At 40.1% G+C, this 19,500-nt stretch overlaps 1 protein-coding gene across 7 annotated transcripts in view; it reads right to left on the minus strand.

The window, feature by feature from the left end:
- The window catches only part of DLC1 (DLC1 Rho GTPase activating protein), a 391,806-nt gene that overhangs the window by 37,935 nt on the left and 334,371 nt on the right, over nucleotides 1-19,500 (minus strand). Inside the window, exon 1 of one of the 7 annotated variants that reach the window (XM_081269385.1) lies at nucleotides 6,341-6,715. The exons of the other annotated variants lie outside the window; for them this stretch is intronic. Within the exon in view, the coding sequence (XP_081125511.1) occupies nucleotides 6,341-6,377 (37 nt within the window). The 5' untranslated portion in view covers nucleotides 6,378-6,715. Of the gene's footprint in view, nucleotides 1-6,340; nucleotides 6,716-19,500 lie in introns of those variants that run through there. 7 annotated transcript variants of the gene reach the window in all.

Below are 19,500 nucleotides of genomic sequence, written 5' to 3' on the forward strand. Positions count from 1 at the left end.
AAAAAAAAATCAAGAAATAAAATATTAAGCTCCCTTAACAAAGACCGATGAAAATATTTAAAAATGGAAGACAATGGCAAAAGGTATAAACTACTTCCAGCCTTCCTATGTCTAAACTCAAAAAGAAATACCATTCAATTAGTCAAGTTCAGTATTTTTGCTTTTTTTTAGGTAGCACTGGGGGGATGAACTCAGGGCCTCATGCAAGATACCCAAGTGCTCTACCACTGAGCTACATCCCTAGTCCCTGAAAAATTCAGTTTTGTTCCAAAAAGTATATATAAAAAAATATTTCCTGCTGGGAACTGTGGCTCCCACCTGTAATCCAATGGTTTAGGAGGGTGAGGCAGGAGGATCTCGAGTTCAAAGCCAGCCTCAGCAATTTAGCAAGGCCCTAAGCAACTTAAACAGACCCTGTCTCTAAACAAAATATAAAAAGGACTGCGGATGTGGCTCAGTGGTTGGGCACCCCTGAGTTCAATCTCTCCTACCAAAATAAAAACAAAGCAAAGCAACACTTCCTGTCTTCTAAATGAATTAAGGAATTATTTTCTTTAAAAACAGCTTGGGACTCCCAGCCCCCTTACAGGTGTGCACTAATGATCAAAATTTAATTCAAATACATCATTTCTTACAAACACATTACGATGTTCACCTGATTCCTATCCCCATCTTGCTCACACATGCTGGCAGGAAGAGGTCTGAGGCTCATTCAGCTCATGTATGACCTTGAACTCCCCTGCATTTCAGCTACCCCTCAATAGAGAAGAGGCACTGCTTTTCCAGGCTGCTTTTGCAAAGTTCTGGATTTTTCCTTTCATAAATGCACAAGCATTACACAAAATCCCTTTTCTGTGCTATATAATTTGCAAAAAAGAGGGCTGTATGAGCACTAGATCTCCTATGAGGTCACTATTTCTCCAGATTCAGGAGGTAAAGGTAAGTTCAGGATTTCAGCATCTTCTATCTATTTTGTCACTCGAGTGTGACAAAGGGCACAGCATGGCTGTAGGGCAGTTCAGGGGCATGGGCCACAGGCCATTTCACCTCCAAAGTCTCTTCCTCCCTGGCTCCCTAAGTGCTGGGAGCCTGGGAAATGCTAGGACCTCAGGGTGTGGAAAACTTTTGTCCCCTAAACATCCTTTAGAGACTGCTGCAGGAGGAGGAAGGCGCCTTTCTGACAAGCTTCAGGAAGCGACCTCTAGTCCTCTCCACAGGACACTCAAAGGTGGGGCAGGGCAGAGAACAAAATGTGGATGGGAGGTGTCAAAGGCATCTGAGGACTCAGCTTCACTGACCTCAGCCTTCAATTAGCTTTAAATTCTTTCTCCTGGTGGGGGAGGGATGCAGACATGAAAAGGCCACCAAGTGGAGATACGCGAGGAGGGAAAAAGGACACACTGTCCACTGGGAAGCTAAGTCTAACAGCAGAACAAAAACCTAGGACGAGGGATGAAGAGAAATTGATTTCCACTGGGTTGGCTTGAGTTTACCTACGAGCCCAAGAATTCAAATGTTTTCAGTGACACCTGCAAAAATATTTTTCCCTTAGAAACATACTTTTAAAAGACTTTCACTGAAGAAAGCATTATTCAGTACAGTAGATAGAGGGTGACTTTCAGAAAAGGCTATCTCAGAACCCTTTCCCCAAAATGTTAAAGACAGAAGCTGCTTGTGTCTCCAACTCAATAGGTTTCAGAGACGGGAGGCAAAAACACTTAATTTGTCATTCCCAGGCCTCTTTGCCTATGAGCACAAGCCTCTCCCATACTGCAAAGTAATTAAAAGACTCTGAGTCCTTCTAGAAAAGTCTGACTATTGCTTGTGAAGATATATGAAAAACAAATACAAGCTAAATATGCAGGACTTTCTTCCTGCCTGTCATTAAAAAAAAACATCTAGTGAAAAAAAGGTTAAGATAGATTAGACTTAATTAAAACACCCTGGCAGGAGTCCCTAATCATTATCATTGATCATGATAATCCTTAACAATAACTCAAGCTCTCACCTAAAGAAAAAGTGCTGAAAGACAGGAAGTATCTCTCTCAGCTGGGACTCTTACCCCTTCGACTACTGGTAGTACCCCGTTATCCACAATTCCAGTTATCACCATCAACTGAGACTTGAAAATATTAAATGGAAAATTCCAGAAATAAATAATGCATTAAGTCTTAAAAATCTTTTACAGTATATTGTTATAATTGTCCTATTTTATTATTGTTGTTGGTCATCTCTTACTGTGTCTAATTTATAAATGAAACTTTAACATAGACATGTACTCATAGGAAAAAAAATAAGAGTTTGCGTAACTTTGGGGCCTATCCATGGTTTCAGGTATCCACTGGGGGTCTTGACATGTATTCCCCAAGGACAAATGGGGACTGCTGTCATTTGAGGTTGAAAGAAAACACCACAGATTCACTAGTTCACAGCAGCAACCTGTATTTATAAAACATATTTCAGGCCTATGGCACTGTCTACCCTAAAAGAAGAAGAATGCTCAGGTCTGCATTCTTCTATAGGCAATAGTGATGGTCAGAAAACAGACAACTGACAAAGTCTGTTCCAGAAAAACATAGCCCTGGAAAAGAGGAACTGGGGACTGTGCTTTTTAGGACATAGTAGACATGAACACTTTATAGTTGGGCATCGAAACTTGACTTTGACCATCATAAAGAAGGAACATGTCTTTTTATGTTTTGAATGCACTATAGATCATTCCTTTGCATTACAGACTCCAAACATCAAATAAGAGTTTTAGTGGCAGATTCTGTTAAAAACGAGAGTTCTGGCCTGGGGTTATGTGGCTTAGTGGCAGAGCGCTTGCCTTGTACATGTGAGGCACTGGGTTCAATCCTCAGCACCACATAAAAATAAATAAACAAAATAAAGATATTGTGTTTATCTATAACTAAAAATAAAAAAGACATTTTGAAATTAAAAAAGAGAGAGAGAGTTCTGAGACAAGGAAGTACAACAGAGTTTAGAAATTAAAGCAGCTTTCTCTCTCCCACTGGACCCCAACTCATGTCACTGTAATCACTGGACTGTGCAAACATTAAAAATGAAAATCATCTTTCTCTCTGAGTCTATTTTACAATCTCTAGAACAGGCTTGGCTTGGTGTGAGTCTATATGCAGTCACACCATGGGGCCAGGTTTTGCTATGATGTTCTAAATTTTTGAGAATTCAGTCTACTGATTTGGTAATATCCAGGGAGGAAGGGGAAACATCTGAAGTTATTTTTACTTTTGCAGGTCTTCTGGCTATACAGGGTGAATAGCAGGGTGGATCAAGTATTGTCTGGAGCCCTTCAGAATCTTTTTTTTTTTTTTTTTCTTTTTTTGCATGGCCTCATTTCCGTCTTCCTGTTGCTAGGAAGGAGAGTTAAGCTTGAGAAACTCGTGTTTACAATACTGGACCATCCTGTCCAGAACAAGGCTCTCTTCATAAAAGTCTGATTCACTCCACTCACTGTACTTTAGATGCCCCCATTCTTCTGGACCAAATCACCCTTCCCTGAATATTTTCAAATTGCATATTTACCCGCCCTAAGTCATAAAAATACCACTCTCATTTGAACATTGCATCATGGCTTAAAATCTCCATGGGGATACCCAGGGAAACGAAGTACGTAATTTTGTATTTGAAACCACCTCTTGGAATCTCACCAAACCTCTGATTGGAAGGCATCTCATTGGGGCTTACTATATCCCCTCTGATCCCCATACTAGATCTATGAATTAGAATTTAAGTACTATGTACAGTTCACAACTCACATCACAGAAATAGTTATACACCATTAATCTGGTGTATCTTCCAGAAGAACCCAAATACTTCTTGCAATGTAAAAATGCTCTTCAACTTTGTTTGGTCTTTGTTATTTGAACTATAATACTGAACAACAAAGAAAGGCTTTAGGGTTTAAGGACAAATTGCCTTTCACATTTGCTCCGGAAGATCTTTTGATTGGTCCAGTATATTAAAATTTGAAACGTAGCTTCCAATTAATGATAATCAGTTGCTTGTTTAATCTTTTCATCTTCAAGGAGAGAGCATGCATTGTTTCTCATAAGATCTACAACTGAGAAGTTACAATAAAAGTCACTGAAACCACTCTTATCCATTCTGGAGAAAGATTTTAAGTTGCAGTCTACTTATTCTGATTTTGTGAAATGGAGAAAACAAGTCAGTCTCCCTTCTTGAATTTCTAAACCTGGTTAGTGAAAGGAGTCATTCGACTTGAATTGAAATAAAATCAGTTTTTGTCAAAAGCAAACTTTGAAAACCAGATGGGAAGGATAAAGTCAGTCTGCTGTGCTTCAGTTTGTACTCTGAACAGTAGTGCTAATGAAAAAGTACTACCCAGGCTTGAGCCTCACTGTAAATCTAACATACCACAATAAAAGTGAACACACTCAATCACCAACATTTTCTCAGAAAATATCTCTAAATAATTTCTGAACCCACATCTGCTAACCATTTGACCCTCCTTCCTCAGTTCTTTAATTCTTCTGGGGAAAGGTGGGGGGCGCTGCTGCCTTCCAGGGCACCCTTCTGACCATCTGCTGCAATTTGCATGCCAAGATGGCATTGGGTGCCTCCATTAACTGCACACTTATGTTCTGCGAACTTATCTCTGCTGAGGGACCAGCTTGCAGTCCAGATGGATTCTGACTTGGTCAACCTCTTCCAGCTGCTGATAGATTTACATGCCCCACGCTGCAATCTGTTGGGCTATTATTTTCTTTCATCCCTTCAGCAAACAAAAATTTGGAGGAAAAAAATTGTAATTTGAGATTCAGTATTTGGCCTTCTCTTGAGCTGTCATTTTTTTTTTCTATCCAAATGCGTCATATGTGCCATCCTCATGAATCTTTTGTAATGGATGGTTGTGCGAAGGCTGCATTCCTTTAAATTGCCAGCAACCGCTTGGAACAACCTTCTGAATCCCGACAATGGATTCATTTGCTGACCAAAGTCGGGCTCAAAGGGGCAAGATCGGGAATGGGGAAGAGGGTGGTGGGATGGTTTTTCTGCTCCGTAAGGCTTTAGGCAGGAGTTTCCGTCTACAGTCATTAATAAAAATTGGGAATTTGCTGAAAGTTAGAGCCAGACACGGTACAAATAACTTCACTTGTATTAGATCACTTGATCCTCACAACCTCCCTGCGGGTCAATGCAATTATTACCCGGTGTTGCAGATGGAGGAGGCACAGCGGAGTCCTGTCATTTCTCAGATTCTCCCAGCCAGCAGGCTGCAGACCCGGGATTGCCATCCCACCAGCCTCCACTGACTGTGCGCTATAAGGATCCGCAGACAAGCAGAAAATTACACGCGGCAGGGTAGGTTTACTGTGGCCAGGGTAACTCTTTCCCAAAGATCAAAGGCTCAGCGACCCTTTACGTTGGAGGTGGAGTCAGGGACAGAGTGGGACAAGGTTCCAAGAGCCCTACTTACAGTGGAGAAAAAAAAAAAAAACAAGTCGGATCGGGAGGCGTGCTTCCTTCCTGTCTCCGACCGGGGGGCTAGCTCCGCGGGCTCCTCGTCAGGCGCCAAGGGCGTGGGCATCTCGTGGGGGCATTTCCGACCGCCCAGCGCACCGCGCAAAAGCGCAGCCTTTTCCATCAGGACCCCCCCACGCGCGCCTCAGGGCTGGTCAAAGAGCCTCAACACTCTCCCGGCACCGGCAACTACCAAAGCCAGACTTTCCTGGTCCAGTTAATTCTCATCGTTTAAAATATCTGAACAAAAAAGATTTGAAATTAAAGCACTTTGGGGGGTGAATATGAACGCAAGCACATTTCCAAGTGCCATTAAAGCCTGCAGCGTCCCTTAAATAAAACTCTGGGGGAGTCTACGCTGATTTTGTAAGTGTAGGATTCAGGGCAGTAAGCACCCGAGGATTCCCGAGGTTAAGAAAAGTAGAAAGGGGGTCCCGCCACTCCAGCTGAGCCAGAGGCTAGCGCCTGGGATTTAGAATGAGAATAGAAGAACTACCCGGTCCGAGTCTTCCACCCGACCTTGGCAGGCCGCGAGCGGGCAGTCCTTTGGAGTCCACCCGGGCTCGCGTCCGCGGTCCCCAGGCGATGCGAGACTTAAGGTCATTACCCGAAATCCAAACCTCCCTTGCCAGGTTACGACCCTGCTCTTCTCCCCCCCCCTCTCTCTCTCTCACACACACACACACACACACACACACACACACACACACTCCACTCCCAAGAAACTCCAGCTACTCCTTTGCAAATGTTCCAAAAGCACCTAAGGACAGACACGAACTTGCCAAGGCGTGGTGACAGCTGTTGAGTCCCGGGCAAAGGCACAAGTCTAGCTTACGTGTTAGGATCATGGTGTCCGGCTTCTCTCTGCACATCAAGGGCGGCACAGCGCGGCAGGCGCGCAGAGGGTAAATCGAGGCAGCACCAGGCAGGTCGGCTCCCGCACCGGGGCTGACGGCGGCACAGGAACACGTGCCCTGGCGGTACTCAGCGCATCCTTCTCTACGGGTCCTTGCCTCTCGCCAAGGCCCCAGAAAGAACGCGGGATTTTCTAGAGGTCGTAACGGGAGAGATCTCAAGGAGCCCAGCGAGAAGCCCGGGAGCAGTTGCTCCTGCTGCAGGGAAGCACGGCCATGGCCAGTTACTAGAGAGAGAGGCGTCCTCGCATAGGCAGCTGGAGCGAATTGCCTACACTACGCCCCGCAAGCCTCGCCCTCCTGCTGGGCCCGCCTCGAAGGGAGGGACAAGACCTGGCAGCACCGCCTTCTCCCGGCCTGCAGGGGTCCGGAGCCGCAGGCTCCGGGGTTTTCTGGCCCCGCCCCACGCTCAGGCTCCACCCTACCCCGCGCCTCCTCCAGGCCACCAAGATCGCGGGTCTCAGGCGGTCCCGGTCACGCCCCTCTAGGTCCCGCCCTCACACCAGGTCCCGCCCCCCGCCTCCACCGCCCGGGACTGGAATGTTTTCTCTCAGCCTCCACGTCTGCAACCCGAAGCGCCTAAAAGTCGCCGGCTACTGGCCTCGGGGGCAGAGGCAAAGGCCTTGAGGCTTTTGCTTGGCGGAGACGTCCCGTCTGGACGCTGGGACATCGTACCCTTTTCCTCTTTTTCTGGGTGATTCTGCCTTTCATTCTGATGGGCATCACAGAAATTTGCGGTTATGGAGGGAAAATCGAAGTAGGGATGGACCAGTCTCCTGATTTGTAAAATAGGGGAAAAAAGAACCTGTCTTTGGGACATTTATTATTCTTTATTATATAAAGCCCTCAGAAGTACAGAGCGAATGTAGGTAATGAACGCTGCTGTAGATGTGTTGAGAGTCTTCTGTGTGCATAGCTATCGCCACTGTTTTCCAAACTGTGGCCTTTGAACTGTAATCCAGCAGAGCTCCTGGAACTGTTATAGGTCCAACCCCCAGATTGAAGATTTAGAATCTCTTGTGCTGAGGCTTTGCATTTATTTCAAGCTCTCAAGTGATTCTGAAGCATAGTAGTTTGAAGGCTCCTAATATAAGAAGCCTCATTTAAAAAAAAAACACAATGGATAAAATCACAGAAATTCTTTTAAAAAATCTAGGCAAGAAGCTTTTGTGAAATTTTACTTTGGGATAAATTGATGCTTTCTGCCTGTTATTTCTGGACAAGGAAAACTACTGACTTAAACTCATTCATTTGATAGATATTTAAGAGCATTTAGTATGTGCCAAATACTTTTTTTAGGCTGGGGGTGGGGATATACCAGTGAACAAAAGAGATTAACATCCCTTCCCCCCCCACACCAGTTTGCTTCCTAATGGGGAAGATATACAATGACCGACCAAAACAAGTAAGTGAAAAATATATAGTGTGTTAGATGAGACTAATATAAAGTAGAGGAGGGAATATAGGAGTTTGGGATAGCTTGTTTTTAAATAGGGCTAAAGACAAATAGAAGAATTGTCTTTCAATTAAAAATGTATTGATTTTCTAGCCATGTCTTAATTTATAAACACAAGACTCTCCCCACTCCCATATTTTCAGTGAAACAAAAATAAAAATGAGAACTCCACCTATTTAGCAAATTTAATTAATTTGCCCAAACTAGAATTTAGTTTCTGAGAGGATGGGTCTTATCAATTCAGAAAATACTGTTGTTTCCCAGCTATTACCTACTTGTAGATGCTGGAACACAAAGGTAATCCAGGGCATGTCTGTCAGCCTTCTGTCCTTATGATGGGGCAAACAAGCTTACTGTATGAAAAAGAGGTGCTGTGAGGGTTCAGGAAGTGAAGATCTGACCTGCCCCCCCCCCAAAAAAAAAAAAAAAAAAAACAACGGAGCAGCCCTCTGAGGTGTGGGCACTGGAGAAGCTATCAAAACATCAGCCTACAGTTGCCAGCAAGCGGAAGCATGATTCAAGAGCAGGCTGGGGAAATAAAGGCAAACTTATTCAATTCCCTGAATGACTATTTTAAGGATTTTAAAAATTCTTAATAGTGAGAATCCATTTTAATGCAAGACAGGATCCCATCATCAGCTTTGCATTTTGAAAAGATCACTCAAGTTGTAGTATAAATTTCAAACTTCAGCACTTCCAGGGGCTACAGATGTGGCACAGGGGTAGAGCATTTGCCTGGCATATGTGAGGCCCTGTGTTTGATCCCCACATGAAAATGCACGTATGCTACACACACACACACACACACACACACACACACATACACATCCATCTCTAAAACATGCTAATTTATTAAAAATTCGAACCTTAAAAATATAGGTATTTTTAAAGCATCTCAAAGTATATCAATTCTTAGGACTAATTCTTAATGTTTACTTTTTACATGAACTTTATTGGGTGAAGCTGTATTTTTATTGCTTTCCAGGAGTCTGCATCCCTAATACACTCCTCCCCACTCAGTATTCATCTTTATAGAATAAACCATGTTGACCTTTTTTGTTTCTCTTGTTTAAATCCCATTCCTTTCTCCTTGATTATTGTGGTTTCTCCGAATCTTCCTAATTTTATTACACATCTCTGGAAGTTTGCCTTGTGTGGTTTGCTTATCATCTATGATACTAATAACTCCCAAAACATTTTTCTTGGGTGATGCATTGGTCTGCATCTGGCCTTCACTGAATCTTGTCTTCTTTTATTCTTCAATTATGACATGGCCTGTGACCAGAGCCAAATCCCAATTTTCATAGTTTTAATTTTTCCTCCCATTGTATATAAATGGACATGCTTGAAGGCTACCACGCTTGTAGAATAGTGGTTTAAAGTTGGACTTTTGGAGCAGGCCACTTAACTTTGTGATGAACAGGTTATTTAGGCTCTGAAAACTTCAGTTTCTTCCTCTTTAAAAAGAGGATGTATCTCATGAGGTTTTTATGAGGATTAGATAAGATAAAGTACCTAAGTACTTAGCATGCAATTAGCATTTGATGTTAGCTGTTATTATTATACAAGGTGTCCCTTGGCATTCTTAGGTTGGTTCCAGGACTCCCTTCCACACCTGCCTTGGACACCCAATACCCTTGTATAAAATGACACAGTGGTATTTTATTCACACCTTCCTGTAGCCTTTAAATCATCTCTGGATTGCTTATATACCTCAAGGTAATTGGCATGTATACCAGTTTTATTCTGGATTGTTTAGGAAATAATGACAGAAAAAAATCTGTGCATGTTCAGTACGGATGCGATTTTTTTTCCAGATATTTTCAACCAGTGGTTGGTTTATCTGTGGGCTCAGGAGCTGCCCATAGAGAGGACTGACTGTCCTATTAAATATCAAAATAGGAGATGAAATTGCTATTTAAATCATATCTGGGAGAAAATTAAAACAATATAGAATAAGACCTTGACTTTAACCTTTGTGAATCTAAGGAGCCTTCACAAACTGGGGAAGGAAGGAGTGGAAAAGTCATTAAGAACGGGGACAAACAGTGGTATTTGCCAGATGGAAGAGGGTTCCCAGGACAGCTCAGGGTCCTTCCTCTTTATTCAACCTTCAACTAAATCGTCACCTAAGGTTTCATTTGTCATAAACTGCTGACAGTAAGTAGACTGAGTGTCCCTGATCTTCATTAACTGAGATTTTGGTAACAGTGGACTCTTAAGAGGCAAAAGTTACCTCGTCAGTGTTGCCCATTTCTCTACTTGCAGTCAAGGTCATAAAAAAGCTCTTCAATTCATAAGAATAAAAATTCATCACCAGTTACACAAGGTTTTGTGATCATTGTTGCCATTGATTGTTATTAACGGAGGATTTTTTTTTTTTAAAGATGACATAAGGACTTGTACTGTTTGCTTCCTCAGTTTGGACATCCACTGTTTGGAGGTTATTCACAGGGGATCCCTGACCTCTCTATTTGGATTTTTTTTTTTTTCACATTCAACTGTAGTATTACCAAAGAAAGAAAAATCACATAGCTAACTCCTAAACTGTGTGGCAGAGGCTTGAGTGACAAAGAGGGCGACTCTTTACTCTTTTTGGTTCATATTCTATTTTAATGATTGAAATGAGATATTATTGATATTGTTCAAAGTCACCCTCTTGCATTTTTTCATACCATAATGTGTTAATAAACAAAACAAAACTTCAGGTGTCTGCAGGCATCCAGGCATGTGATGCTGTAAGTAAAGCAAGCTACATGGAATGGTAAGAGCAGGAGAGTCCAGAACCCTCTTTGAAGACAGCTGCCAGTCAGGCCCTTGTTGGCATGTGTAACACAGCAACTCCAATGTACTGGGTTTAATGATTTTCCAACAGCACCTATATTTCCTCCCATCCCCTTTTTCTTCCTTCCTTCTTCCCTCCCCTCCCCCTCCTATCCCCCCTCCCCTCCTTTTCCCCCTCCCCCCCTTCTCTTCCTCCTCTGGTGGGTGATGACAGTGTTAGGGAGTGAACCTAGGGCTTTTCACCTGCCAGTCAAGTACTCTACCACCGACCTATATTACCTCTATCTATATTTTTATATCAAAGCTCCCAAGTTTTAGATGCGAGAAAGTAGTTTAAAAAATCAAAACCCATTCCAAGTAATTTCAACTGTGGGCTTCATTTATCCCTCGGGCAACGAGTTTAAACCTCTGCTCTAGTGATATGAGCCAAGCCATCTCTTTGGAAATTTCTTTCTCTCCCCTAGGAACTAAAAGACTCCTCTGCACTTGGAAAATGTTGTAATATAATTTGTGTTCAATGGAACATTATGAAATTACTGAGGAAAATAATTTTGATTTGTAATGCTCAAAGGAAATACAAGAAAGAAAAGCATTTTGGAAATAATGGTAAACAGTATTCAATTAAGGAAAATAATTAAATTTGAAATTGAATGGCTGTCCTTAAAGCATTCATTTACTTTTAAGCTTCAGTGACCTCAGTCTGGGTTCTTCCCATTCCTTACCTTAACTAAAAAGGCTAAAAGGTATTTAGCTTTTTCAGAATTTTTCAAAATTCTATTACTAGGGTTACAGGATGGAGAAAGAAGAAAGGAACACAGAGCTTAGACTGCAAAATAAATTTATCCTTTTTAAATTTTAGCTAATTTTAGCTCTTTCGTTCAGCTAGATCTTTCATTGACTATCACCTTGGAACATTCAAGTTCAAAATATGTTGAAAGTAGTTAGTCTCCCTGAGATTTTTTTTTTTTTTTTGTACTGGGGATTGAACCTAGGGCCTTGGACATGCTAGGTAAGTGTTCCAACTACTGCAATATATCACCAGCCCAGTTTTATTTTGAGACAGGGTCTCACCAAGTTTCCTAAGCTGGACTTGAACCTGTGATCCTCCCATGTAGCTGGGATTCCAGGCATAGGCCACTGTGCTGGGCTTGCAGTGAGATTTTCAATGAGGTTGAAAGAGCGTCTGTATAATAAATACAATATGAATCTACTTGTTGGATAATCACTTTAAACCCCAAATAGGAAAGCCTAGCATAATATTTGCATCATTCAACAAATATTTATTAAACCCTAGAAAAGGCAGTGTGTTGGGGGAAACAAAATGAAAATGAAGAGGGAGCTTGGAAAGGGAAGCTCTTGGCAGAAAGCAGGGCTAGGTACAGTTCTGCACTGGACTCCAGGAAAGGGCTTGAACCTATGGAATTCTCCGTCCAGATTTGAGAAATCAGTGGGCATCCTTTCCTGAGATATTTACCATGTTGGCAGTGGAATTTTCTTTTAAAGTCTACTTTCTATAAAGGCTTAGGTGGTAGATTAGCTCAAGGCCTCACTGCTAAAAGTACCAGAGAACTCAGGAACCCAGCAGCAGAGGCACTGTGTCACATCCCTACCATCCTCACAACTTCCATTTGATCTTTGCTAATGGCTACACCAATTCTTTCTTGTGGCCTTTGACTATACAGAAATCAAATGAGTAGAAAGGAAAAAATTGTGATCATTTTTTATTCCAGGAAGACAACTAGGCGGCTTTGCCATTGAGTTAACCAGTTTAAAGGGCATGCCTAGATTCTTTTGTCTATTGTGCTATTATCCTTAAATTTAAGAATCCTTTATGAGCTTGCAGCCAATAATTCATTGACAGCTGAAGATGGATAATGTTATTTTATAAGTACAAGTAATGTTTAATCTTTTGTTACTTAAATTTTATGATTCTCGGGCTGGGGATGTGGCTCAAGCGGTAGCGAGCTCGCCTGGCATGCGTGCGGCCCGGGTTCGATCCTCAGCACCACATACCAACAAAGATGTTGTGTCCGCTGAGAACTAAAAAATAAATATTAAAAATTCTCTCTCTCTCTCTCTCTCTCTCTCTCTCTCTCTCTCTCTCCTCTCTCACTCTCTCTCTAAAAAAAAAATTTTATGATTCTATGCTATTCATTGTAAAGAGTCAAGAAAAATATGGAAAAGTATAAAGGAATAAATAAAATCTTATAACTAGAATAACAGAAGTAATTATAAATGTATTACATTTGCATGTCTGGCTTCCTAGTCATATAAAATTGAGATCACATTATGTTGTATTTTATTTCACTTAACATAGACAAAGAATATGATTTGTCGTAGTTGTATAATATTCCATCTTATGGACCCACCATGAATTAGTTGATTGATGTTGCACTTTTATTTATTTATTTATTTTTACCATTTTTTCCTTTAAAGAACATTTTTATGCAATTAGATTTTTTTTTTTTAAATAAGAATGGCAATGGTTTAACCAGGTGCAGTGATGCACACCTGTCATCCCAGCAGTTTGGGAGGCTAAGGCAGGAGGGTTACAAGTTTGAGGCCAGCCTGGCAATTTGGGAGATCCTGTATCAAAAAATAAAAAGGGGGCTGGGGATGTGGCTCAAGTGGTAACGTGCTCGCCTGGCATGCGCGTGCATGGGGCGCTGGGTTTGATCCTCAGTACCACATAAAAATAAAATAAAGATGTTGTGTCCACCGAAAACTGAAAAATAAATATTAAATTTTTTTTTCTCTCTCTCTCCTTTAAATAGATAGATAGATAGATAGATAGATAAATAAACAAGCCTGAGAACATAACTCAGTGGTAGAGCACCCCTGGGTTGAATCTCCAGTTACCATCCCCTCCACTCCACACACAAGAATTGTCACATTAGGACATTTTATATATATTTGTAAACTATCATTCAGGACAGTTTACATTTTCATCAGGGTCATTTTTACATTTTCATCAGTGTCTGCATGTACCCATTTCCCTTCTTATCAGTATTGCCAGCATTATTATTTTAATTTATTTTGCTTATTTGATCAGCAAAACATCATATTTCATTATTGTTTATGTTTGTTTGAACACTAAACTGGTTGGATTTTTTTCTTGTAGTAAAATACACATAACATAAAATTTATCGTCTTAACTATTTTTAAGTGTTGGTTCAGTAGCATTGAGGACCTTCACATTATTGTGTGGCTGTTACCACCACTTATCTCCAGAACTTTTTCATCACCCCAACTAAAGCTCTGTTATCTATTTAACAATAACTCTCTATTCTCTTCCCCCAGCTCCTAGTAACAACTATTTTACTTTTTTGTCTTTAGGAATTTAACAGTTTCAGGTACTTCATGGAAGTGGGATCACACAGTGTTTGATCTTTTTACCAGGCTTGTATACTGCTGGAGTATCTTTGCTTTTAAACTTCTTTTTCTTTTCCAGTCTTTCTCTCCTTCTCTCTTTCCCTGTCTCCCTCCCCACCCCACATATACTGATATTGACCTCATCTATTTAATTCTAGAACTTCTTTGGATGAAGCATTTTGTCTCTTCTTACTGAATCGAATATGCACAGATTAAGGATGTTAGCTATTTGTCACTTAATATAAAACAGATTTTTACAAGTTTGTCATCTGCCTTTTAAGCTTAATTTATGATTTTATTTTATTTTATTTTATTTTTTTAAATGAATTTTAACATTTTATTTCTTAGTTTTCGGCAGACACAACATCTTTGTTTGTATATGGTGCTGAGGATCGAACCCGGGCCGCGCGCATGCTAGACGGGCGCGCTACCGCTTGAGCCACATCCCCAGCCCTTAATTTATGATTTTAAAAAATTAACAAGCTTCAAAAAAATTCAAAGATCTTACTTATTTGTTCTTTTTAATTATTAACTAGGAGTTTACTTAAGTAGTTTTCTCTGTATAGTTTGAAGCCAGAGACACTAACTTACAAAACAAGGTTACTTAATACTTGGGATTTTTTTTTTTTTTGCTCTATTTTAAATTATACATTTGATCATGTATTCAAAAATAATTCTAGCTTCCTTATTTTATTTTTTCCACCTCTCTTAGTATCACATACAGATAAATGCCTTGCAGGAAGTGAGGCCTCCATAAGGACCTGTTACTGAGAATCTAGTGGAGTTAGAGTATAAGTCAAAGTCATGTCAAAGTCGTGTCAAGGTCGTAGGGGCACTATATTTTTGAGAGACTTTTTGACTTTCAAATGTTCTATAAGTGCAATGTTGTGTATGTGTGTGCTCATATATACTTACTCATAATAGTAATAATATACCTAATAATAAATAAATCCAACTTTTTCAAGGGCTATGTATAACGCTAAGATATACATTTTTAACCTTTTACCTTGTAGGTATAAACACATTTTTAATTTTGTTTTCTACCACACTGTTTAAAATGAATCATTCATGTGGTTACCCCTAAACTCTGAGTTTTAAAACCAATATCCAGATGTAATTCTAAAGTAGCTATGAAATAAAACCGACTACCATAACTCTGAAAATCTGAGTAGAATTGCTCATGAGTTTATTTCTACTAAGGAGATATTGTGTGTTTATTTGAACCATAATATGTTGCTCTTTTTCTTTATGGTAGACTGGTCCTAAAACACAGATACTGCAGGATGGGTTTGGGCAATTGCCTGAAAAATAATAAACAGTTTCTTTTCTAAGCTGCTAACTATGGCATGTTGGCCATTATAGTGTTGCTGCTGGAAACCCCTACATAGCTCCAGATCATTAACTTACTTTAATAGCCAACAGGAGAGTGGAGCTGCAATTGATCCTCAAGCTTGACTTTTCATGCGTAACTAACTCACTCAATTATCTCTTTTTTTTGGTACCAGGGATTGAACTCAGGAGCACTTGACCACTGAGCCACATCCCCAGCCCTATTTTGTATTTTATTTAGAGACAGGGTCTCACTGAGTTGCTAAGTGCCTTGCCATTGCTGAAGCTGGCTTTGAACTCTGGATTCTCCTGTCTTAGCCTCCCAAGCTGCTGGGATTATAGGTGTGTGCCACTGTGCCTGGCCCAATTATCTCTTATTGATTCTACTGAATTAGGCTGTAATTTGGGGACACTGCAAGGCAACAAATTATATATTTTAAAAAGTGGATCTGGCAAGAAGACTCATGAATTGAGAAAGACTGACATTTGAGGATTTATCAGTAGAGAAGGGACTACATCAAACCTCTTTACACAGATATCCTATTGCTGAACAAACAACTATTTCCCTACTGACTGCTGCCATCATTTCAGTGGGTTAACAAAGTGGATATGTAAAAGGAAAAAAAGAAGAAGTTTATAAACCACCAAATTTCATAACTGAGTTTTCTAGATGTTTGAATCATTTATACTATGATATGGAAAGGTTGAAAGTAAAAGATAAACAGGAAAATATATACCAGGCAAATATCTTAAGGAAAAGAAAATTAGGAGAGCTATCTGGTATCATAAATAAAAAGCTTTACTTTAAAACGGACTGTAAGTGGTGAAGAGAATTACTACCAAACACTAAATAGGTCACTTAACAAGAAAATTCAGGTATTTTGAACCTGTGTGCCCATAATAAAATAGCCTCAAAATTTACAAAGCAAAAATGAGCAGAATTGGAGGTAGAAATGGATAAAAATTGCATCAGTGGGAGATTTCAACAGACTTCTCACAATTCTGGATAGGCTGAGCAGACAAAATAAAGTCAAAGAGAAAAGTTTTAGTCACCACATGCAGATATCTGTACTCATCAGGTAGAATATGCACATTCTCAGTGTTGCAATGTTAAGAACAAATAAAAGAAACCGAAATAAAAACACTGGCCATATCCTAAGCCATAAAGCAAATCTTAACAAATTTCAAAGAGGTGGTACCCCATTAATGACTGTGATGTTTTAAAACATCCACAAAATCTCTGCTGATCCTTTCTATCAGTAGATGAACCCAGGTGGTAATGAACAGAATCTGGCACAGGTGATGCTACTGTTCTTTCAAGGTAGACTGGAGAAGATTATACGGTTTCTGTGAGTTTTTCTTGGTCTAATGATGCTGGAGTCTTCAGCTACCTAGTAAGAAAGTTGATAACTCTGAGGCCCTGATGTGGAGAGAATAAATAGAAAGGCCTCAGAGATTCCAGAGGTGCTCGTTACAGCTGTTTTGGCTCACAGCTGTTTGAGTTTTTCCAGCACACACATATGAATGGAGAAGCCTTTGAGAGGCCCTAATCTCAGTTACCATTTGACTAAACTGCCAGACAAGACCCTGAGATGGGCAAGTGAAGGGGTCCATTTGGCTCAGTTAAGGGTTGACCAGATAGCTGGTCAAGCATTAACGTGTTATTCTGGGTATGTCTGTGAGACAACTTCTGGAAGAGATTGGCATTTGAATCAGTGGACTGAAGTAGGCACCATCCAACCAGTTGAGGGTCTAGATAGAAGAAAAAGACAGAGGAGAGGTAAATTTGCTCTCTCTCCCATGCCCTATTGATATAGGATCTCCACGTTCTCTGGCTTTGGGACATGCATCAGCAGTTCATGCCGATTCTCACTCCTTCAGCCTTGGACTGAAGGTTACTCTGCTGGCTCCCCTATTCTAAAGCTTGGACTGAGCCTCACGACCAGCTTCCGTGGCTCTTTTTGGTGGGACTTATCAGCCTCTATAATCAAGTCAGCCAATCCTCATAAGATAGATCCCTTTCATCGATCTATTATCTATTTACCCCGTTGGTCCTGCTTCTCTGGAGAACTCTAATACACACTGTGTTGATCAGCTTTTCATGACTATGATCAAAACACTTGACACACTGAAAGGGGAAATGCTTGTTTCGGCTCATGGCTTCAGAGGTGCCAACCTGGGGTTGGCCAGCTTCACTGCTCTGGGCCTGAGGGGAGGCCGAACATCCCAGTGGAGGGAAAGCCTGGGGAAAGCTGCTGAGCTGCTGGGAAGCAGAAAGAGAGGAAGGGGTCAGGGACAAGAGGCAGTTCCCAGGGCACGTCCAGTGACCTACTTCCTCCAGCCATGCTCCACCTGCTGACAGTTTCCAACACTTCCCCAAAGTCCATTCACTTCATTAATCATCAAATGGATGAATCCACTGATGAGGTTAGAGCCCTCATGATCCAATCATTTCCTAAAAGCCTCACCTCTGAACATTGCTGCACTGGGGACCAACCTTCAACACATGACACTCTGGGGGACATTCCAGATCTAAACCACAACACAGATCCTGAGAAGAACAGTTCAGCTGTGTCCAGCTGATGCTCAGATCCGTGAGCAAATAATTGATTACTGTTGTTTTAAGCCACTTCTTGAGGTAGTGTTTAAATAGGTAACTAGAATACCATATTCTCTGACCAAAATTCAATAAAATCAGCAATCGATAATACAAATGATTAGTACTCGTATTGATAATTTTAAATGCTACTAAATATTTCACGATTGGAGAAGCCATCATACTAAAAATTTTTAAATACTGAATGAGAATAAAATGTATTACTTGTTTAAACTTGTGTGATACAGTGGAAATCAATGTTTGTTGAAATATATAAGCTCAATTGCTTGTGTTAGCAAATAAGAGATGCTAAAAATTAGTTTATGCATCCAGTTTTTAAAAATGCAAATAATAAACTCTAAGAATGCAAACTAAGGAATTAATAAGCAAAAGAACATACATTAATATGATTAGACAAAAGGTATGAGCAGGCAGGGAAAACAAATGATAAAAAAACATATGGCAAATACTCAAACTCATTAATAATTAGAAAATACAAATTGAGACCATAATTAGCTACTATTTGACATGTACTAAATTTACAATTTAAAATGCCATGTTCTCAATGATGAGAACTCTTATAAATTGCTGGCAGAAAGGTATACCAGTACAGACTCTCAGGAAAACAATTTAAGATTCTTTTGAAGCTGACCATTGAGGATGTTATGACCCAGTAATTCTGCTCTGAGGTATGTATTGTATCTGAGGGAAAGTTTTGCACATGTGCATCCAGAAAGAAGACCTACATAGCATTATATTAGGGAGAACTGCAAATAATCCAAATGTCCATCACCTGCACAACAGATCTTTAAAAACAGCAGGTTTACACAGTAGAATATTACACAACAGTGAAAATGAGTGAGCTATAGTTACATGCAACAAGGACTGATCTTTGAAACAATGTCAAGTGAAATATCAAAATTACATGATAAAAATTAAAAAAATAGGAAGGGAATCATAAATTCAACATTCAAGATTGTGATTTCCTTTGGGGCAAGGCAGGGACACTAGCTGGGGGAAGAACACCTAGGTAGCTTTAACAGGAAACAGAATGTTCAAACTCTTTAGTTAGTTGGATGATGGGTCAGTGGGTGATTATTTCACTTTATGACAATATCACAGTCTCTCAAACTGTAATATTCATAGTGGCAGTTGCATTATACAGCTGTTTTACATATGTTTTAAAAGTCTTTTTCTCTTTAAAAAATAATTCCTAGTTATGTTCTGTTGAAATGTTATTATTAAAAAAAAATTCCCGACCTAGTGACCTAAGGATACTGAAAGTAATCACCATTAAATATTTAATATCTAAACTTAGGTTATTTAAAATAATTCCCAAATCTATTTCCTTCTGTGCATTATCGAAGCTAAATAATTTTAATAATGATGACAGTAATCACAGTAACTTGACTCTGTAGATGATCACCCAATTTCCAAGGTGAATGTTTACTATTCTTATCACATGGCATATTTATTTTAGTTTTAAACCGCCATAATTACTCTATTTTCTTGTGCTATTAGAGTGTTTAAAGTTGGGAAAAATA

This window comes from Spermophilus citellus, assembly GCF_964194105.1.
Source record: "Spermophilus citellus genome assembly, chromosome: 16".
NCBI classification, from domain to species: Eukaryota; Metazoa; Chordata; class Mammalia; order Rodentia; family Sciuridae; genus Spermophilus; species Spermophilus citellus.